The sequence below is a fragment of the Alligator sinensis genome, unplaced genomic scaffold, assembly GCF_000455745.1.
Source record: "Alligator sinensis unplaced genomic scaffold, ASM45574v1 scaffold858_1, whole genome shotgun sequence".
Taxonomy (NCBI): domain Eukaryota; kingdom Metazoa; phylum Chordata; order Crocodylia; family Alligatoridae; genus Alligator; species Alligator sinensis.
In genome coordinates, this window is record NW_005842079.1 from 1,093,819 (window position 1) to 1,116,819 (window position 23,001).

Genomic DNA, 23,001 nt, shown 5'->3' on the forward strand with positions numbered 1-23,001 from the left:
AAGCTTTGTGCCACACTCAGTGTTTGTCTATGACCAACATTTTACTAGCTGCTAGTAGCTGCTAGTAGCTCTGAGCAACAGAACAAGTGAAGGGAAGAGGAGCCACCTCTCCCAGGGTAACCCTTCTGAGTCTTCTGTTTCACTGACAACGTTTAACTGGGTTTGGAAGAAAACCTGCAAAATGAACATGACTGGACTTCTCCAACAAACTGTATGGTAGGTGACAAGTCTGGGTAGGCTTTGCTATACCAAATGAGCTGTGTCTAGGAGCACTACTGTGAAACCTGCACTTGGTCTAAATGCAACAACTACTGGAAACAAGGGATTGTAGCTGCTTTACAGTGGCCTTCAGCTTGTAGCAATAAACATGGTCAAGACAGGAAAGCCAGGAGCATCTCTAGATATGTGCTCAGAGCTGCTCTGTGTCAGTCACATTATTTTATTTTTGGGGGCTGTCACATGCAGACTGAGGGTGAGTTAGTAGCAGATATTACTAGAGACACAGTAGTATCCCTATGCATGGCACGGAGGTGGTGCAGACACTCCCTGAGATGTATCATTTCCTCCCCTTATCCAGCAGCACCACTGACCAAGATCCCGGGATCTTTCTCATTAGGGGTGGCCTGCCCTGGAGATGGACCCAAGCAAATGAAATACTAGCAAAACATGTCAGAGTGATTTTGGAGGAGTCTCTGCTTTGTGACAAGCTAAGAAGGGATCTGGATGGACAAGAGTGACACAGGTCTCTAGGTATGGGGCTGAGCTGGCAGATCAGCAATGAGATACAAACCTTGGAACCACTTGGCTAAAGGGCAGGTACCACTATGGCCTAAGCTAAAAGTCCCACTTCCTGAGGCAGACTGTAGTGGTCTTGTCAACCACCACTCAAAGGGGACACAGCACCACAGGGAGTGGGTGCATGTTATGTTCACATTATATGATGCAATGTGCTGACCTAATGAGCAAGGTTAGAACAGTAGAGCAAGCTGGAGAACAGCCAAAATAATGGCACCAGGCTCTCAGTAGCTTAGATAAAACATAGCAATTCAGCAGTGTGCCTGAACAAGGACTGCAGGATGAGACCTTTGGTTTTATCAGGCAAATAATAGATTGGAGTGTGTCCAGGTGAACATGTAGAACATTTAGCCTTTTGAACAGGGTTAGTAGCAGATGCCAACGAGCTCAGTAATGTAACATCTGTCACTGTAACACAGCCGCCTCACTTTACTACTCTCATTTTCAGCAATGTATTTTACCCTGTACCAGACTCCAGGAACCCAGGATACAAATGGCAACATTATCCCCTTAGAAGCTCTTCTCTCAGATCCATTATGCAGATGGCGTTTGACTGCTTGACTTTTCAGAAGAAAAGTGACAGGCTCCCTGGTCCCTTTTCGGAGACTGGAATGTTGAGGAAGCTCAGGGTCACGTCTGTGGCTGGCTTTGTGTTATTGTGCCTTTGATCTTGTTTTTCACTTTAATCAAAGGGGATGCAATTGCTGCTGCTGATGCACTGTGCTACTCAGAGACAGATTTGCTCCATGCTGATAATGAATGGATGAAGATGGAACTATGACTCTGCGAAGCAAGTATATTATAGCTGCCTGATTTCCCCCCTTGTTGCATTGCTGCTGAAGTTCTTTTAATTTGCCTTCTGGTGTTCAAGCTTTCTCTCCAGCACTGTTATGGCTAGACATGCCCTGGATTTTAAATGGGAAGAGAGGTTCTTGTGTAATCACCTGATAAAGAGCTGGCAACAAACCGAGAAACATTTTTAATCACTTGCGCTTTTGCCATTAAGCCCAGAGATCAATGGGGCTATGCCGATTTACACCAGCTGAGGATTTGGCTCAGAGTTTTGAAAATGACCGTGTGACTTGCTGTGTTGCTGGGACAGTTCCCACATGTTGGACTGCAAGAGGCTGGCAAAGGAGCAGGGAGCAGTAGTGTAATGTGCAGTGTGCACCAGTTCCTGTGGCACCAGCCCTACGAGCCCACTTCAAGGGGATGCATGAATGGCATCCAGCCCAATCACTGCAGCTGGCTCAGCCCTTGCTGCTGCCCAGTGAACAGCCCATGGCTGTTATGCTTTTGGCAGAGAGATTCCTTCTAATGAACTGCAGGGCTCAGCCACAAATGTGGTCCCTGGGAGGATTCACTAAGGTTAGCACCCAAACTGGGTGGAGAGGAGGCAGGGCCATAATGGCATAAGCCATTTTTGTACCAGCTGGCAGAGGGCAGACTTCCTGAAGCTGCTGAAGCAGATGCCTGGCTCTGCATGCTCTGGAGCTCTAGAGGCAGTTGTGTGCAACTTGCAAAACAACGTACACGAGGGCCCAGTTTTTGCCTGTGGTCCTGTGCAATGGGACCCATCTGGTCTGTCAGACAGCTCCTTGGACAACACTGCATAGCACAGTGGGAGCTCAACAAGATGGTCTTCTAGCAACCCCTTGGAATCATCCTCTTCCTGCTTATGGCAGCCATTGCAGGGGTGCCCTGTCTGTCACCGGTCCCCACACAGAGCTCCTGGTGAGATGCAGCAGCTGCTCCCTACTGGATGAAGCCTTCATTAGCGCAGGCTCCTGCTGTATGTGTAATTAGCTCCAGTGTCCCACAGCTCCACATGCTGGGTGTTTCCTTCCAGAGGTCTTTTTATCTTTAAACAAAGCAGTAGTGGGTTGGGGGAGGGGAGTGATGGCTGCTGGGTGAGTCTGCCTGTTCTGAGACAGCAGCACACTCCCTTGGAAGATTCAGGAGGCCCTGAATGTGAACCTTTTTTCAGCTAGTGCTTCAGCTCAGCACACTAGATGCAGTGGCTCTCAGAAAGGGCTACATTTGGGTAGGTTACTTGGTGCCAGGTTGCCCTGCCCCACACAAGCTGCTTGCAATAACGGAATTCAGTGGTGCAGGCCTTGAGTGAGCCTTGAGGCAGTCCATAATGTATCTGTGAGATCTCCCATGGTTTTGTCTGTCCAAGGTCAACTCACAGGAGAGACACTTCTTTGGTAAGTAGCTGCCTGACCTACTCAACATGTAGCTAGGCTATCACAGCCAGGCCATGAATGTGTTCTCTGTCCACTGGAGAATGTCTGTGCTTGGGATGTGGTCTGGCCATTGCACTTTCATGGAAGTGACTTGTTTTGTACAACTCACATGCTATCCACACATGCACACGCAGGGCACAGATGGTCCACTGAACACACAGACACATACTCAAACACATGCATGGAGACAGCATACCATATACCATAAAAATGTGCAAGCGCAGCAAGGAGTACAGAAGACAGTGGAGAGATGGGGCTCAGTGTTTGAATTTTCATCTACACATGCTCAAATAGGCTCTACCCTAGCCAGGTACCTATATATTATATACTCTAGTGGTTTTATCCCATGGCTTTAAAGTGCAGTCCCCCCTGATTTACACTGGCACTAAGTAAGTTCAGGATCAGACCCTGTCCCAGAGGTGTCCTGGTTTTCATTTACACTTACAGGAATAAACATCTGCTCTCCCTCCTGCTCTGGTTTAAACATACTCACCAAAGCTAAACACAAGCTAAACTTAAGCAGTGCTGGAAAGGAAATTCCCCAAAGAGAGGGAACTGGCTGGCAAGAGGATGTTTATGGACATGAATGTTTCATCAGCCTGGTCTGAACACTTGGTGGGGCTCTGGATCTGGTGAATCAATTTTAGACAGCAGAGGAGAGAGAAAGAGAGAGAGAGAGAGAAGGCAGTTCTAGTGGTTAATAAATAAGTGATGATTATTATTAATAATAAGTTGCTTGGAGCTGGTCCCCAGTTGCAGGCTGTATTGACTAAGGGGGTGGATAGTTTGACAAATATCAAAACCAACTGGTAATTACTCCAAACAGGAAACAAAAATGGGTTATGTCAAGTTGAAAACAACAATCTGCTCTCAACGTACTCCCTGTTGGGACTGCACTAACCCAGCTAGGGAGGTACAATCACCTTCCATAGAGATCCACAGTGTCACATGAAAATAGAGGACCCAGACCCTTGGCGGGGTGATTTTATAAGCAGTATGTCTGTCTGTCTAAGCTGGGCTATTCTCAGCACAAGTAAAACCAAGTGTTCAGATCTTACATGCCCTGATATAGATTGGGAGCACACCAAGTTACACCAGGGAAATCCATGGAGTTACCACATGGCTTGCCAGACTTGATCAGAGCCAATGTCCATCTAGAAACATCCTGCTGCTAACAGCAGCAGATGCTACAGAAGTTGGCATAGCAGTCCTGCAGTAGGTGCTGTGGATTAATCTATTCTCATTTTATGTCTCAACCCAGTCTCCCTAATACAGATGTGCTCAACCTTTTTAGACTTAAGGCACCCTTCAGTAGACTTGAGGCACCCCTTAGAAAGTGTCAATTCTTAGCTTTCACTCATTTTTACTACAGAAAAATAATAGACCAATTCTTCTATTCTGCAAAGAATTCAGAAAGACCACAGCAGGTCAGAATGCTTTGAATACCATGGATTCCTATTTGAAATAGTTTCATAGTTTCATAGTAGCTAGGGTCAGGAGGGACCCGAACAGATCATCTAGCCTGACCCCCTGCCACAGGCAGGAGTGAATGCTGGGTTCACAAGACCCCAGACAGGTGATTGTCCAACCTCCTCTTGAATTTGCCCAAGGTAGGGGCGAGGACCACTTCCCTGGGAAGTTGGTTCCAGATTTTGGCCACCCTAACTGTAAAATATTGCCTTCTGATCTCTAATCTAAACCTATTCTACATCAGCTTATTACCATTATTCCTTGTCACCCCCGGTGGTGCTGGGTTTATCTTATAAATCATGTTTGCACATTTAACAGTGCTCACATTGCATGGCACCTTGCAGCACCTTTGAGTCTCAATATCTCTGTTAATATTGTCATTAATTTTAAACCTCATTATTCGTATAAATGTCCAATTCTTTTCCAAATTCTGCTAAGCCCCTGGCTACCATCTACTATTGGTAGATTACAGCTCAAAACCTGTGTTACAGGATCACTGAGGCTGCAGTCAAGCCTTCAAAACTTAGCTTCCTTCCTCCAGGTGGGCATGTAGATTAACTTGCAGTTCTTAATCACACAATCACATACTATTTTTCCCCACTGGACTCTGGGAACGATGTAAAATGTGCAGTGAAGGACACTGTTGCCTGTAGGAACTAAGCTTCATTTGTTGCAGAAACAGGAAAATGTAGTCCCTACTTCTCACTTCTGGTGCTCAGAGGTACTGTGGCCCACAGAGGCTAGGAGGAGTAATTGCAGAGAAAGTGTTCCTCAGGCACAGCACCTCCAGGCTAGAACATGCTCAGTGCCAGTGGAATCTTCAGAGATTTTATTTTGCAAACTAACAAGTCTCTGGAGTTGATGCAAAACAAGATTTTTGAAGGCCTGGAACACTTGTACCAAGTTCCTCTCTCATTTGGACCCTTTCTACAGGGAATAATCCCAACCTCTACCATCTGTCTTGACTGGAGAAGACTTCCATGCTCTTGATCTTCTTGGTTCAGTTAGAGCAGTGGGAGATCAGGGCAAGGCTCCCAAGTGTATTCTAAGTTGCCAAGTCCCATACAGCCTCTCCCTGAGAAATTATGCCCATCACATTTCCAAACTTCTCATGCCTAGAAACTCCTGTACCTTCTAGTTCCCAAAAGTCCCTTTCCTTTTATGTCTGAGCCATGTTAAGAGGGCAGTATCCACACTAATAGGGCCAATATCCAGATTATCCTGGAGGGGAAAGTAATGAGCACATGCAGAAAAGTTTGCTGGAGTGCAGAAAGATCCCAGCATCTCCATCAGAAAATAAGCAGGAAAACTCAGACTTCCCGCTGACAGGATGGGCACTGTCACGGCGTGAGATCCCCAGGGGTGGCTGTGATGGCCTTGGTAGCTCTGTGACCGTGCAAGCTCTGGCCCGAGGGCACCCTCATATCACGTCTCAGGCCTTATGGACCAATTGCATGGCTCCAACCATCCCTTTACCACGCCCCATGCCTCTCAGGTGTTACATTGCTCTTATGCTCTGTTGGGGCCTTGCCCTACTCGGACTCTGCCCCTTTGATATAGCTAGGCCTTCTAGCCTAGACCCATTGTGTTGGGCCTGGCTTTGAGGCACTAGCCCACAAACTCCTCTTATTACTGGACCCATGAGGGACTGGTGCCTCCTGAACCTGGGGGGGCACCTGCAGGAGCTGCCAATGGCGGGGGGCCCGTCAGGGGGCGGCGGCCCTGTCAGGGGGGGCACCAGCCCTACCAACAGCATCAGTGTCAGCCGTCAGGGGGGCCACTGGCCCCATCGGGGGGGGCACGTGCACTTCTTTGCCCCCCTACCAGTTGCCTATGACTGGGCCCCTGGCCCTTGCAGCTCGTGCCCCTCTGGTGTTGGGCTCTCTGGCCCCTTGCAGCTGGCGCCTCTCTGGTGCTGGGCTCTCCATCCCCTTGCAGCTTGCGCCCCTCTGGCATTGGGCTCTCTGTATCCTCTTGCAGCTCATGCCCCTGTGGTGCTGGGGCTCTTCACAATTGTGTGCCCCCAATGAGGTCTCCTCCTCCCCTATTACTCTCTTCCCAGTCCACTGGTGCAAACAATAATACAGACTTAAGCCCCTGGGCTACAACATAACATTAATGATAAAGGCAGTGCTCTGCCCCTTTAAGATGGCCAACTCCCCCCCTTAGAATACCAACCCCTTTTATCTCTGGGCACCTTGTGAACCCCTAGAGTCTTACTGTGTTTGGAGGTAGCAAAGCAGGCAGCCAGATGCATGGGGCCACTCTCTTGTGCAGTTGCTCCTTCTCCTGGCAACTGCCGAAAAGAGTGACCCCTGTGGCAGAATGCCATTTCTGTCTCTCCCCAAACTCTGCTATTAGGTAGGTGACCAATCTGGCAATTTGGTTACCATGGTCACTGCACAGGGCAGACACCCCTGGCCCCATCGGCTTCAGGTAACTCTGAGTTGTTACCCGAGCTGGATACATTCCTGAGGGAGGGGGAAACATGCTCCCTCTGCCTACATGACTGGCCTCACACACCTGGGTGGGGGCTTAAACTCCCTATTGTTCTAAGCAATATCATCATAACTGGGAGGGGGTTAGAGACCCTGCCAATCTACCCTGCAATCAGTGATGCATTTCAAATTGGTGGGCTGGCAGCCAACAGTTGCTGGCCTTCATGAGATCAAGTAAATCAGGTCATAAGATCTATATAAGTTACGAACTGCCCAGGAGGCAGAGAAGCTGGACCATCTGAAACTCACTCTCTCTTGAAACTCATGGTCAATGAACTGTTTGCCTCCAGAGGAAATCTCCACCTGCCTCTGGATGATACTTGTAAGCTACTTGAGATCTAACTAGATATATAGCTTGCAGTAACACAGATACATAATCAAAGGTTACCATGCCACTGCTTGCTCTAAGGGATTTCTCTGATATTGTTCTATCCTGTACCCTATTCCAAACTTACTCCTTGTAACCAATAAAGTTCTCCTTTGTACAAAGCTTGGGAGATTTATTGGGAGCAGCCCTAGATTATGCCTTGGGAGTCCCCTTGGTTGCTAGGTTAGGCATAAAAAGACAGTGGCAGACCAGGGTGAGCTACTTCATTGGTTAGTTTAAAGCCCCAGGTTCAAGACCACAGCCTGACATTACCTTACTTTCTCTGCCCCCTCTTGCTCAGCAGCCCTTCTAGGGAGTGCTGCTCTCTCCTTTCCCTGGTAGAATTTCTGTACTAGGTGTGGATGTTCTCTATGGGCTCCTGTACACATTCCTCTAGTTTATACCCTTCCCAGTCTACTAGGTACTGTAGTTACCCTCATCTGCACCTTGAGTCCAGGATTTCTTTGACTAAATACTCTTCCTGGCCATGAGTCATTACTGGTGAAAGACAGTGGGATCTGTGAGGAAACATGTTTTGTGTGTAAGACTTAAACAGGGACATGTGCAAGACTGGATGGATTTTCAGTGTTCAGGGAAACTGCAATTCAAAGATAATTGGATTGATTTGTCAGGTGAGACAGAAGGGGCCGATATACCTGTGACTCACTTTCTGCAAGGGCTGCAGGGTGTGAAGGTGTTCTGTTAACAGCCATACTTTGTCCTATAGAGTAGGTAGGGGCCTGCTGTTGCTGTTGATCTGCACGTTGTTTATAGGCTTCTTTTCCAGCTTCCAGCACATGTTGTACCCAGTCTGCAGCTGCAGTGTTATCGGAGGCAATGGACAAGGTGAGGTGTAGCCAGGGGGGAAACCCATAATTGGCAAAGAATGGCGTTTACCCAGTTGAGGTGCGCATAGTGTTATTATAGGCAGACTTGGTGAGTGTTGTCAGGGGAGCACAGTTGTCTTGTTGTTCACTGAGGTAGCACCAGATGTACTTGCTAGGACCTGGTTTGTTCTCTCCATTTGACCATGTGTTTGTGGGTGGTATGCAGACAAGAACTGGGCCTGGACACCCAGGAAATGCAGGGCCTCATGCCAGAATCAGGAAATGAACTGGGGCTTGCGGTCGGAGGTTATGTGGTCCAGGAAGCCATGAAGGCAAACTGCACTGTCTAACCATAATTGGTCTGTGTCTTTAGCTGATGGCAGATGTGTGACTAGAACCGAGTGCGTCATTTTGGTTAACTGATCTGTCACCACCAGCATTGTAGAATATCCATTGGATTTGGGTATCTCTACAATAAAATCTAGAGAAATGATAGATCAGGATCAGGGGGAACAGGATTTCTGTGTGGGTCATTTAGTGCTGATGCAAAGACTGCAGGAGTGGATAAAATCTCAGACTGTCTCATGCAGCCATAGCCACCAGAAGCATTGGGCAACTAGTTGAAAAGTCTCGTCTGTTCCTGGGTGGCTTGCTAACAGCAAATCATGGCTTACACAGAGTACTATCAGTCTGGCCAGACCTGGAGGCACTTAGAACCTATCCCAAGCGAATATGACCCCCTACCTTGCTAGTGGAACTATCAAGAGAGAGCTGCCTACGCCTTGGGGAAGTGGGGGAGATTTCTTCTCAAGTGGCAGCTTTTGAAGCAGGGTCAGGAAGTCTACATACCATGGAGTGCTGATAACATTGTGTGGCTTTAGAGAAGGGCTCAATTCAGCTGGCGCCTTCCCAAGGTCTGGGTCATAATCAGTCTTTTGGATAGCATGTCTGCTTTTCTGTTTCTGGATAAAGGTTGGTACATTATTTGGAAGTCAAAACAGGAGAAGAAAAGCATCTAGTGATTGAGAACTTTCATCTTGCAGAAGAATTCTAAATTCTCATGGTCTGTGAGGACCTGTATGTTGTCTCAGTCCTTCAAGGTAGTGCCACCAATCCCCAAAGGCAACATGGATGACCAGGAGTTCTCAGTCCAGGACCTCATAATTCTGTGCTGCTGGGGTAAATTTTCTAGAAAAGAAGGCACAGGAGTGTAGGGGTCTGTTCTAAGCCCTGCCATTGGGAGAACACTTAATCTATGGAGGTGCTAAAGGTATCTATCTGTACTACAAATGGCAGGCAGGGTGTGGATGGGTGAGCACACAGGCAGAGGTGAAGGCCTGTTTCAGGTGTCTGAATGCCTGCTGGGCCTCCTTGGACCAGTAGAACTGTATGTTTTTCCACAGTAAGGCAGAGGGGGACTTACAATGTAGGCAAAGTTTGCAATGAATCTTCAGTAAAAGTTTGCAAAACCTAGAAATCTTTTGAGCTCTTTTCATTCCAGATGGCCTTCAGCAGATAGAACAAATCCAAGGAACTGAACTGTCATTTGGTCAAATGTGCATTTCTCTACTTCCACAAACAGGCTGAGTTGGCGAAGTCCTTTAGTACTGTTCAGATGTCTCTGTTTCGTGTTGGCTAGGTTCTTCCAACAAAATAAAATCAGTATGTCATCCAGGTAGGCAATTACAAAGTGGTCCAGTAGGTCTCATAGCATGTCATTGATAAAATGTTGGAAAGTAGCCAGGGCACTGGTGAGGCTGAAGGGCATGATTATTTGAAATGCCTATACTGTGTCCTAAAAGTGTTCTTCCATTCATTCCCAGCATGGATTCACAGCAGGTTGCAGCTCCCCAAAAATCAAGTCTGGTGAAGATATGAGCTGATCAAGCAGTTCTGGGATGAGAGGTAGAGGGTACTGGTTACAGATAACGATCTGGTTCAGTGCCCAGTAATCGGCACACAGACAGAGACTCCCATCCTTTTAACAAACAGAACAGGGGCTCCCACAGGTGAGGTGGACCTGTGTATAAATCCCCAGGCCAGGTTCTCTTCTAGGTACTTGTGGAGGGTGGAGAGTTTGGGCTTTGACATAATATAAATGCATCCCACAGGAATTTTCACTGCTAGCTGTAGATCAATGGGACAATCATAATCCTGATGCAGAGGAAGAACATCTGTATTTTTCTTTTCAAAGACATCTGCAAACTCCTAGTATTACTTAGGTGAACATGTTTTGGGTTTTGGAGATGGTACCTCCATAGAGGCTGCAGTAGATAGGCCTCCTGCTTGGATCTTAGCAGGAGGTCTGTCCCCTGGGCCTTTCAACAGTGTTGTTGGAAGTAGTTCAAGTTTAAGTGGACCTCCCAGGCTTTCTACCTGATTAGTGGGTCATGCCGCATGACCCAGGAAAACCCCCAAATCAAGGGGTAGTATGGGAGCAAATGGCCCCCCCAAATTTTTCCTATGTCCAAGGAGATTTATCTCAAGGGTAGCGGTCTCCCACTCGAAAGGCCTTGTAGCCAGGGAGGAGTCATCTATAGTCTCTATTGTTTTGGGTTTGCATCATCGTCTTAGTGGGATTTACAGACCTTGTGCCACGGTCTCATCAATGAAATTACCCATGGCCCCAGAGTCCAGTAGGGTGGTCAGCATGAGGAATGAGCGGTTCTGCCATGGGACTCAAGAGCCGGCTGTGTAACAGTAGTTGGGGATTCCATTGGCTGTGTTTGCCACAGACTTCGTTGGTGATTGGTGCCTTGGGGACTTTGTATGACCCAAAGTTAGTCCCTTTCATCAGACCCGGTATCCCTTGTTTACTCTGACCCCCTCTGTGGGAGTATGTGGTGCACTCATGTCCTGGTACTCCAGCATCATAGCACTGCTCTTGTTGCTGGCACTATTCCTGTACTACTGGTATGGGGCACTGGAGCCCTCTGCTCTGCCCACTGGCATGGGATTCAGAGCAACTGTAACATGGCAAGGCCCTGGAGGGGACAAGGTGTCTTTCTTTTCCTCTCTGCATTCCCAGCAGCAGAGGTCAATTTGGATGGCCAGGTCCACAAACACATCAAATTCTACAGGTGTCTCTCAAGACAGTTCATCTGTGAAACTTCTCCCGCAGACCTCAGTGGAAATAATGGAGTTAGGCTGACTCATTCCACTGGATGTCTGCTGCAATGGAAGAGGGATGTGTAAGCTGTAACAGAATCTTCCCCCTGATGCAGGGAATACAGCACAACCTCCACCATCCTGGCTGGGTGAGGGTCTCCAAACATGACTGTAAACTCCTTGGGAATGCTCCCCAGTCTTGGAGGACCGGACTATTATGCACCACCGAAGGTGTGGCTCACTTCAGAGTGTTTTCTGTTAAAAGATTAGCCACTAGACTATCACCCTTACTGAGTCTCAGGAGTAGAGCTCAGGTTGGGCTATGAATAGGATGACGCACTGCATGGGGACCCTGCCGATCACAGTCATATCTTTCGTGGCACTGCATGGGGACCCTGCCGATCACAGTCATATCTTTCTCCTAAAGAGATGGGTATGTGAGGTTCCAGGCATGGAGGCTTAATGCATGGAGACCTCACTGTAGAGCTGAAAACCTGGGACCAAATGGACTGATTCTGTCAACATCTGCCAGACCTGATCTTCTAGCACCTGCCAGGCGAAAGCCACGTGTGGCAGCTGGTCTGGCCCAAGTGGGTCTGGGAGCACTGGAGTCCACCTCCATCCGAGCCCTCTTTGCCACATGTGCTGATCCAAGCAACTTAAGCTACACAATAGGTGTCCAGGTCTGGGGATCTCCTCAGGGTCAGGAAAAGCCAGGATACCTGTCTGGGAAACTAAGTCAGAGGTCGAGAGGGTCAGGCAGAATGTGAAGTCGGGGGCTAGCCAGGTCAAGTATCTAGGTCAGGCCAGAGCTGGGTTGGGTATCCAGAGGGTCAGGCAGAACACAAGGTCAGGAGGTTAGCTGGGTCAGGTATCCAAAGAATCCATCAGTGTCAGTAGCTGCACAATCCAAGGGTGCAGCAGCCTAGATACACAGTTATACCCTGTTGCCCAGACACTACCCCTTCTGGGTCAGGGACTTATATGAGAAGGGGTAAGAAGTCAGCTGATTTTGTCTGGCTACTCTGGTGGCAGGGCATAGGCATGCACCTAGGCCCAGATAGAGGGTTCTGGATACCTACATCAGCCCTATTACTCTGTAGGTGAGGTGACAGATGGGTGAGCTGCTGTGCTGGGTAGGCCAAGGCCCCAGGGTCAAGACCACAGCCTGACAATCAAGCAGGGGGAAAGGGATCAGAGTGGCACTCAAGGAAGGTGTAGGAATAATTTGCAGCATGCTTGCCAAAAGGGTGACCCTATTACAGTAGCTGATGATCTTATTAGTGTTTAAGGCTAATGAGCAAAGGCACCACAGCAAGGAGAATCCAAGAAGGATTCTTGAGGCTCTGTCATGGACAGTTTGGTAACAGGGCTTCTGGTAAAAACCTGAGAGAACCCCATGAAATGGCACTCTTGCTTTGCTCTGTATTATCTTCAAAACTACTGAGGAATGAAACAGCTGCCCAGAGGGGAAGCTCCTGTGAAACCACCTGACTAATTTAACCAGGAATAAATACCTGGTCAGGAGCTATTAACCTTCAGCATTACATCCCAGGGGACATATACTCAGTAAGTTGCCACCCAGGTCTTTGCAGCTGGGTGCAGCCAGCCAGGTCCATTGCCCAGGTGTCCCTACTTTCATTGCTGCAGCCTTCACATAGTCAGCAAAATTAGGTGTGCGGAGGCAGGGCTCTGAGACATGACCTGCAGCTCTTCACCTAACATAGGATTAAAAGTCATACTGGTGGAGATTCTGTAGATCCCAGTCCAGGGTGACAAGGTCTGGGCCTGTAATGTCTTCATCATCTCTCTCAGGAGTGGCACCTACTTGCAAGCTTGGCTTTATGGATTTCTCTCGTTCTGAAGAAACAGCTATATATGATAAAGTTCACTTTCTCCAGTTTCCCAAAGGGTGAGATAGACCAGCTCTGGATTCCCATAACATAAGCATTTGCTGTGAGTGAGCTCTCTCTGTCTCCACCCTGTACCCATGATGCTTATCTACTTTAACATTCAGGGCACTTAAGGACTATGCCTCCAGGATGACTCAGGACTGGAGGAGTGGGGTAGAGAGGAAGGTAAAAGGCTAGGATTGAGAAGCACTGGCAGAACTTGTGAGGGGAGCCCAGGGCTGGGATAAAAGGGCTGTGGCTTGGGAATCGAGGAATTTTGTCAGAGCTGGAAGGGCAGGACCAGAGCAACAGGGTGGCTACAGGACAGAGCTGAGGGGCATCAGCAGAGCTGTGTGGCCAGCACCAGGGTGGTGGTACCACTGCTGTAGTGCTAGTTCATGTCTTAAGAGTTCCTAATTCTCCACTATTGAAACCAGGTTATAAGCAGGTGACTCCCTGATGGGGCCTGTGTGTGGGAGGCCAGTGTGCTCAAACTGCCCTAGGCCACAGCCCAATCACTGTTCTATGGGACTGTAACGGGGTTCAGGCCCCTGGAGCTCCCTTGTCAACCTGCTCTCTCTTTGAACAGTCACCCCTTCCCCTCGCCTGCCTGCCGTGCTTTGATGTATTTAGTTTTTTAGCTAAAGAGAGGCTTCCCAAGCTTTACCTCATATGCCTGAGCTCAGGTGTCTCCACTTTCCCCTGGAAGGGCTAATTACATGACCACTTACACCATGCCCATGCCTTGCAGATGTCACCATTCACTATTGGCCTCTCTCTCTTTGCCCATACCCAGGCACTCTGCCCATCTTGGCTACTCCTGAGTGTGGGTTTGCCAGGATTACCCTGGGTCCCTGACCCTAATTCCACCTCTCCTGAGGTACTGGGCTCCTGGCCCCAACTCTGCCCTTCTCTGGACTACAGGTCCATGACCCTGTCAATCTCTGGCAGTGGCGTCTCCTGGACCTTTAGCTCCTCCTGGACCCTGGCACTGTTCCTAGGTCAGTTGAGATCTCTGGGTTCCCTACAGTCTCTAGCTGTGATCCCTCCTTGGCCCTGGCCATGTTTCTAGGCCAGTTGAAGCCTCCAGACTCCATGGCCCTACTAACCCCTCCTGGGCTAAAAGTCAATGACTCTGCCTCTCACCCCTTGCAGGCTATGGGTTTCTGACCATCCTGCTTACCCCAGCTTAAGTGTTTGCCATAAGCCTGGCTGCATCCCTGCTGTTCAGGCATTTTTCACATCTTTCTGCCAGGATCACATTACTGCCCCAGCTCAGGCTGTGGGTTTATATCCCATAAGCCTGGCCCCTGATCGGGTCACATGACCCCTTATTGCCTCTTGCAGCACTTGTAGACTGCCCCATTTGCAGTCTGCCTTCTCTTAAAGTAGCAGGAGCACCAAACCTCCTGCTACAGGGACACAACACTTGAGTGGTGAAACCCAGGCTCAGCAGCTGTCCCAGGAGTTTCTGTCACTGACCTCTGTTGGACCTGGATTTCACTCTATGTGATGAGCTCCTGACAGGCCACAAGGATGGAGCAGCACCCCTAGGCACCATCGCATTGGCTTGATATGGGTTAGGGAGACTGCTTCCATAGGCTATAAAAAGATTTCCCATCCCTGAAAAATGGCCTTTGGATTGGATGGCCCAAGACAAGGCATGCCCTAGACCAGGCTTGTCCAACATGTGGCCCTCCAAGCTGTTTTCTGAGGCCTGAGGTGCTGCGACAGGAAACAAAAGTAAACATTGTACTTTTGTTTCGGGGGGGTGATGTCATACCGCTTCCTGTGAGGTCTTTGAATAAGGCTCGCCGGCCCACTAGGTGATAAAAAGTTTATGATCTGGCCCCACATTCAAAAAGGTTGGACACCTCTGCACAGATGTTCCACATCAGCCAGCCTTTCTTGGGTAAAGGCTCTCCCTAGAGCTAAGACACCATCTTGCAAACCAATTTGGGGCCATCTTGATCTAAGTAAGATTCTGCCCTTGCTAATCTCTGATATATATGGGGCTCAGGAGCAGGGATGGGTCCAGGAGATGCACAGGGCAAGGTAACTCAGGAACCAGCACGTTGGCAACAGCCCCTTCTAGCATGATTGCTATTGTCCCAAACAGGCAGACAATGCTGTAGTACGCTCCTGGGGATACTTGCCCAGCCCTTTTCTAGTGCTCCAGGGAATGTGAGGGTCCAGTGCTGTGCACCTCATGCCCAGGTGCACTGTGCTCTAGGGGCTGGGAGAGAGAACAGGAAAAAGACTGTCAGGAAGGTCTGCTCAGCTCTGACCGAGATGTGGCCTTGAGATGGGTCCCCTGGTGAGCAACCTCCCCTTGAGTCCCTGACCTGGCTAAGCTGTGAAGAGCAAAGCCTGTGAACCTCTGCCCACTCTGACACCTGTGCAGCTACTCCACACCCATTTGTAGCAATGTTGCCATGGGCATGCTTGAACCTTGGTGGGAGCAAGGAGGTGAAAGGTTGAACCAGCCATGAAAGCTGTGGCTACACTAGCTCTTCTCCCCTCCAGCCCACCACCAGGGCAACACTCTAATGGTGCCAGCTATGCTGGGGTTACAGGAAAGAGAAGATACCAGTATAGTTTAAGCACAGTGCTTCGAGCAGTGTTAGACAGTGTGGAGACTAAAACATGTAGCCAATATGCACCAGTGTTCTTTCCAGCAGCTAGACAGCCAATACTAAAGCCTGGAAGGAGATGCAGGGGGAGAAAGTCTTGGGCAGGATTAGCTCAGATGTCAATGGGCATGTCTACACATGCAACTAACGTGACTGAATATACTCTAGCTCAATCTGAGCCAAAGTATACTAATGCTTACATCACTCTCTACATGTGCTGCAGTAATTTACTGCAGCACACGATAGTACCTATACCTGATGGGACTATCCTACACCAGAGTAAATTAATCTATTGTGCACTTATTGCAGTGCACATGTAAACTGTGATGCTTTACTGTGCATTAAATTAGTTTAATGCACAGTGAAGTGCACGTGTAGATGTGTCCAGTGAATGCTTAAATCATAGCCCCTCACACTGGAGGGAGAGACCCTTATGAAGACAAAGCTGTTACTAGCCCCTAAGGCTGGAAGCTTAAACCAGCTAATACCAAAATAGAACTAGGTGCAAATGTTTACAAGTGAGGATTAGTCCCTCTGGGAACAGCTTCCAAGCTGGAAGGAAGGAGTAATTCTCTGTCTCAAGGGAGTCTTTTATCAGGAGAAGAAGTCTCTCAAAGCTACCCTCTAGCTCAGACACACATCACTAGGGTTAGCGCAAAGCCATGAGGCTGAAACTCTCTGGCCTGCACTAGGGCAGGAGGTCAGACTAGGTGACCAGTGTGGTGTCTCCAGGCTTCCAAGACTCTGTGTGTGCCTGTGCTGGAGAGTCTAGCATGCCTCCTTACCTGGGTGTTGATTCGGATGGCCCCAATCGAGGGAATTTCAAAGTAGTAACCTTCAAAAGAAACAGAACATTGAGCTGTAGGAACATGGATGGTGCTGCATGTCATGTCCCCTGCTACTTCCACAGGCTACAGCCCGTCTCATGTTTTAGAGCGGGGCAGGCAATTATTCTGGGCAGAGGGCTGCTTACTGAGTTTCGACAAGCCATCAAGGGTCACATGACAGGCAACCCAGGGCAGATTAATATTAATTTTCTAAAATTTTTAGAGGCCCCGCAAGCCAGATAGAATGGCCTGGTGGGCTGCATCTGGCCCCCGGGCCACATTTTGCCCACCCCTGTTTTAGAGGATATAATCCCAAAGCCCTACTGGCACCAGCCGCAGATACCCCTGATCTAGGATCCTGAATGCTCAAGTTCCATACTGGGACCAGGAGACAGGAGCCAGCAAGTGAACTGGGACACAGAATTTACAGCCTGTTTGGGTGGGAACAGGGGGAGGAAGTTCTGCAGGCAAACAGATGTGGCACCAGACCACACAGAGGCCAGCCCGAGCATGGAATGTTATGGGTCAAACGGAGGGGCAGCAGCAGAGCTGTGTGTGGAGAGCTCAGCAGGTCAGGATGGAGGAGCCCTGGCAGCATTCTGTGTGGGTGTCTAGAGCTGGAGTAGTAGGGAGCAGCACTCTGGAGTGAAGCAGCATCAGCAGAACAGTACATGTTATGTTCCCAAAGCTGGCACAGCAGAGAGGCAGAATATCCAGAATGAGGTATATGATCAGATCCATCTGGAGCAGCTTGAACAGATCTGCTCTCCCAGTGCACTAAGCTGCCATCACTTTGATGAGCACTGATGTTCTGCCAGCCAAAGCCAGAGGACCTCACTGTGCAGCTTGTAAAGAGCCTCCTCCTTTTGCCCTGGCAGGAGGTGATAATAGGCAACAAGCAAGCACCTGTCATCAGCCCTCAGAGTCATCCTGGGTACAGGCAGATGCAGCCTATTCTGGGCACTTGCCAAGTGGCCAACCCCCAAATCTCACAAGTCAAACCTCCCCAGAGCACAAACACTCCAATACATTACGCTTGGTGCTCTTTCTCTCTCTCTTTGCCTTCTGGCTTCAAAGCATTTAGGGAGCTCTTGGGTCATGTTTTCAAAAATTTCTTCTGCAACAAGGGCCAGAAAGTTCCTCTGAAATGACAACTCAGACCCACAAGCATTCACTTGACTCCAGAAGCTGGAGCTTTGTAGACAACACTAATTATCTTGTAACCTGTGGTAAAACTACAAGAACTGACAACACTGCTTCAGTGTGTGCTGTGGGAGGCTGGGTGCCAGCTAACAGGGGCACCTTCCACCTTCTGGGATGGGGGGGAATGGCTCCAGCTGGAGAACTTGCTTTTGTTCTCCCAGGCAGTGCAGGATGGTGGCCCAGAGGGGGAGCTAAGGCATGACAGAACAGGTGGGGAATCTCATTTATGGATAATGGGGAAGAAGAACAGTGGGGGCCTTTGCTCTGTACCAGGCATTCCTATGAGTGACACCCAGAGTGGGTGAGAGGTGCAGATGCTGAGCCTTTAAGCCAGGGGTCAGGAACATTTAGGAACAGGGGGCTGCTTTGACAGAGCTTAGCTCTGACTATGGACAATTTCCAACATAGCCCATGCTGCTGACACCATGGTTTCAGTCACTGCTCCCTCCTGCAGTGCCACCACACTGACCTGTATAGCTGTGCACTGAGTGTGCCTGTTCCTTTAAGGGAGCTGGCAGCCTGTGAGGCTGCTTGCAGGTGGGGAAGGGAGCTAATGAAACACAGGACTGGAGAAGGGCTCAGGCTAGAGCTATATAAGCCCAGAGCCTGAGCCACTCAGGAAGTTTTTTTCCTGGCACCTGCAGAGGAGGGAGCTCCTGTCCAGGAGAGCCACCTAGGGGTGTCTGATTGCCTGCTTTGCTGCCTACAGGAGTATTGAGGCTCAGGGGGCTCATAAGGTACCCTGGCTAGAAGGCATGCTGTACTAGGAGTAAAGGTTTGCCCTCTTAAAGGGGCAGAGGGCTGTTTCCATTGTTACTGACTTGTAATAGTTCAGGGGCTTATGTTTATGTTGCTGTTTCAACCAGTGGTTTGGGTTGAGACTATAAGGGGTGGTTAAGAAGGTCCCATTAGTGCCTGTGGTGCATGCAACAGTCTTAAATCCTGCCAGGGGCAGGCTCAAGGCCTGAGCAGCTATCAGGCCCAGAGTAGGCAGAGTGTAAGGCCACAGGGGCCAGACAGAGCGGGGCAGGGGCCCAGCAGACAGAGAAGGTTGGGGGCCTGATGTCTGAAAGGGCCAAACATCAGCTAGTAACACCTGTGAGGCTTGGGGTGTGGCATAGGGAAGGTTAAAGAACCATGCAAGGAGCCCCTAAGGTGATCAGTGCCTGGCAGGGGCACAGGCAAGCTGAGAAGGCCTGCTGGTCTGGGGTGCTTAAGGGGACTCTGGGGGAGCCCACTGAAGATCAATACAGGCTCAGGTTCATGTAGAGCTCACAGGCAGCCTCCCTTTTTATAATTTTTATTAAGATCAAGATGTGGCACATGAGATCCAAGGGAAGGGCTGCAGCTGAGCCTGAGTCTGACAGGGGCTACATGGCTACTAGGGGGCTTCACAGCCCACCTGTGGCCATGGACTTGCTACAAACTCTCCCTGCTGCTAGTGAGTAAATCCACCATCACAGAAATCCCTCATGGAAGTCCCCTACCACTGAAATGCTGTCAAATGCCCTGGCCACTGAAACCTTGTAGAAATGCCCCAAATCTGCAGGCCAGATAAAATGGCTACATAGGCCAACTCTGGCCTGAAAGCCATAGGTTGCAAACCCCTGCTTGAAGCCACGGGGTCTGCAGAAACCAGGGGTGGGGGGGAGAGGATTACTGACATGCCCTAGGACAAGGTTAGCCAACTTGTGGCATGGGTATCCCAAGTGACATCAGCAGCCTCTGTATGACATGGGACAGATCAGGGAGGGGGTGTGCAACACAGTTGTAGATAGGACGGAAAGCAGAGCAAATTGTATAGGGAGTGCATGGCAAAAACCAGAGCAATAGATCAGGCAGGGAGCATACGGCTGGAAGCAGAATGCAAAGCAGGGAAGGGATCAGTGACAATTGGGAAGGGTGGCACTTGGGGAGGATGTGGGACTAATTTGTGGCACACCTGCCAAAAAGTTGGTCCCCAGGACTACAGCATCATGTTTGGAAACTCTGATCTATTGCAGTGGATCCAACTGCCAGCCCAGCTATCCCAGGACCTTGGCTCTAGAAGAAGCCAATACTTCATGCTGCAGAGCAGGGGCTCTCCATCCCCAAGTCCTTCCCATATCACAAAGTGAGAGCAAGGCCCTAGCTAAATCCTGGCTCAATAGGTAGGAGGATCCTGATAAGCAGGGGGTCACTGATGGTGTAGGTCTAGAGCCACCACCTCTGGGGAAGGCAAACGCTGTCACGATGAGGCAGGCAGCCATGGCTGTGGTGCTGTCCATAGTGCTGGCAAGCCCTTCTGATATCTAGGATCACATGTCAGAAGGGTCTGACCGCAGACAGCATAGAGTGTCTCTGTGGATCAGACTAACCAGGCTCCCCAGAGGGCTGGTTTCACCTCAGGAAGTTTACCCAGTGCAGGGAGAATTATTTTCTTTCTGAAATGAAATCCCCAGCATGGTCCTTCCCTGGCTAATAGCTCCCCACCTCCCCTTCCCCACACCTCTCAGTGAGAGACCTGAACAGGCCTATTCTTTACAGAGCAATGTCTGTTATGGCACAGACAGAACACAGGCCACTTAATAGGTGTTTGATATGGGGAAAATGAGTTTCAGCTGCTCCAATGGATGTTTTTTATCATCTGCATCTCCATTTGAAGGCAATGCACTGTCGATTGGGAGTGACACCAGACAGCCACATCTAACATTACTTAGCATGTTTTAACCACGGGTCTTCAAGTTCTGTCGCTCTCTCTAAGGCATCTGTCCATCAACAGCATATGCCCATCTTATCCTGCTGGCTGCTATTACTATGACTTCTCCTCATCTGTCTAGTTATGTCACCCATCTGCCTTGATTACTCAGGCTCAATCCAGCTGGGTTGCTCAAGGGTACATGACGTAGGCCTTGAATCTGATCGACATCCAGTCAGTATCATTCAAATCTGACTGCTGGCAGAAATCTGAAGCAAAGGGGAAAACTGGTCCAATGAGCCTCTATCAAAAGGTCTTACTAGGGGAGGTGGAGTCTCCTTCCTCAGAGGTTAACAGGTCAGACCAACATCTGTCAGAGCTGGCTTAGGCATACTTGATCCTACCTCACTTTGGGGGATGAACTACTAAAGCATCTTTTAAATGCCCTTCTAACCTACTTCTCTCTCTCATTTTTTTCACTGGTTTCCTTTCACTGCATGCACACATACCTCCTTCTCTCTTGCCACCCTCGGCACACACTCTCTCTAGCGCACTGGGCTAGGACTTTTCCAAAACTGCATACATTTTCTGTCCCCTATCAGGTAGCCAACGGGAGTGTGATCTGCTTGGTCAATTTCCCGCTGGGCCAGGCCAATGTAATGACCCTAAAGAGCAGCAGGAACCAATTCTTGGGGACCAGCTCTTATGATGCCCTTCACCTCTTTTGGTTCCTGGTCTGGGTGCATCTCTTCTTTGAGTTCAGGCACTTCACCATTCAACAGAACATTGATCACCAACGTGCGGTGACACCCTTGGGTGCTGTGAAGTCCCCTCAGGGGTGCCATGGTGGCAGTGGCCAGGTAAAACTTCCCTGTGTGATCCCCCTATGTTAAGGCTCTCTAATTAGCCTAAAGCAGGCAGCAAAGCTGCCTTGTGGTATGCAGTGCTTCTTGGTCCAACATCCCTTATTCTCCTCCTGGAAACAGGCATAAGTGAAACTGTCTCATAGGCTTCTATTTCTGAGAAAAGTGTAAGGGGTGCCAGACCAGATAGGGTTATACAGCCTGAGGTAGCTCTTGCCTGCTTTAGGATGATCAGAGAGCTCTAATGCATGGCGTGTGCGCACGTGTGGCACAGCCTTTCCCAGACTGACTGTGCAGCAGGCACACAGGGCAATTTCATGGAGACAGCAGAACCTGGCTGAGAAGCACTGAGGTAAGCTGAGGCAGCAATCAACAGTGGTTTGCAGCTGGGAGTGTTGCCACATTCAAAAAAGTGGAGGTGGGGTACTGTAACCCTGAAAAGGTTGAGAACCACTGACACAGATGAATTTGGGTTATGCTGGGCCACTGAGGAGCACTCTGTGCAGTGGTTAGTTAATCCAAAAAGGGTGACCATGTGAAGGATCTTTGTGGAGGGGAGGCGGTTTCAGTCTTCTGATTATGATGTAAAATTGACTGATAATTACTTTCATGCCCAAACCCTTGTGGCACTCATTATATCTTTTACCTTTTTGTTTAAAAAAATATATATAATAAAGTTCTAAAAAGTCAAAAGTTTGTCTGTTTGTCTATATGAATCACCACATGATTACTGACCCAAATTGCTTCTCTTTGATCTTCATGCTCCTGCTTCTGATTTCTCCCTGCATGTGACATCAAAGCCATTCCCAAGTGGCTGTGGCATGTTGTAAGTGAAAGCTGGGGTGTGGACAAGCAGGAAGAGGAAGGTACAGCCTTGCAAAACAAAAGAGCCTGTTGTCCTGCTAGCAAGCTTGGGAATAAAGGCCATGGGGCTAGACACAGTGGAAAGAGAGGCTCAAGTGAGAGGACCGTTCCTAAATAGCATGTTTCCAGAAGGTCACATGAATTGCCAGCTGTATCAAGCATATAATACATGGAGTGAGGTGAAAGCCCATGTTGATTAGCTGTGTCTCAAAAGGTGGAATCCTGTTTCACATATGGGGAAACTGAGGCCAAAATTAGGTCAAGCATTTCAAACCTGAGAGGTGATTCTGGGGCTGCAGCGTAAGTTCCTGGTTGCAGAGTGTGAGGCTTTGTGATTTCTGGGGTAGCTCTGAACCTCACAAATCACTGATACCTTCTCAACACGCCTTGGCTAAAGCACTGAGTCTGTAGCAGAACTAGAAAAGAACCCGAGTCCTTATGCCAAATCCACTGCTCCAACCACTCAACAGTGCTGCCTTCTCAGAAGAGGGACAAGGAGGGAGGGGCTAAGCCATGCTGAGCATTTGTGCACCAGGCGTTTGTAACTGTGACTCAAGCATGGTTAGAAAGGGGGAACAGGGAAGATGCTGGAGGAGAGAAGCAACAAGCTGTGCATGAATTATAAGAGCTACTGGGATGGGTAAGGGCACAGAAAGAGAAAGATGAATTAATGCAAGCCCAGGGGTTAATGGGCAGGTGGTATCTAGCAACAGATAAAGCCAGGCTGA

At 49.1% G+C, this 23,001-nt stretch overlaps 1 protein-coding gene across 1 annotated transcript in view; it reads right to left on the minus strand.

The window, feature by feature from the left end:
• Nucleotides 1–23,001, minus strand: part of CACNA2D2 (calcium voltage-gated channel auxiliary subunit alpha2delta 2) — a 750,433-nt gene that overhangs the window by 71,337 nt on the left and 656,095 nt on the right. The window contains exon 14 of the mRNA XM_025204332.1: nt 16,625–16,674. Coding sequence (XP_025060117.1) covers nt 16,625–16,674 — 50 coding nt within the window. The remainder of the gene's footprint in view (nt 1–16,624; nt 16,675–23,001) is intronic.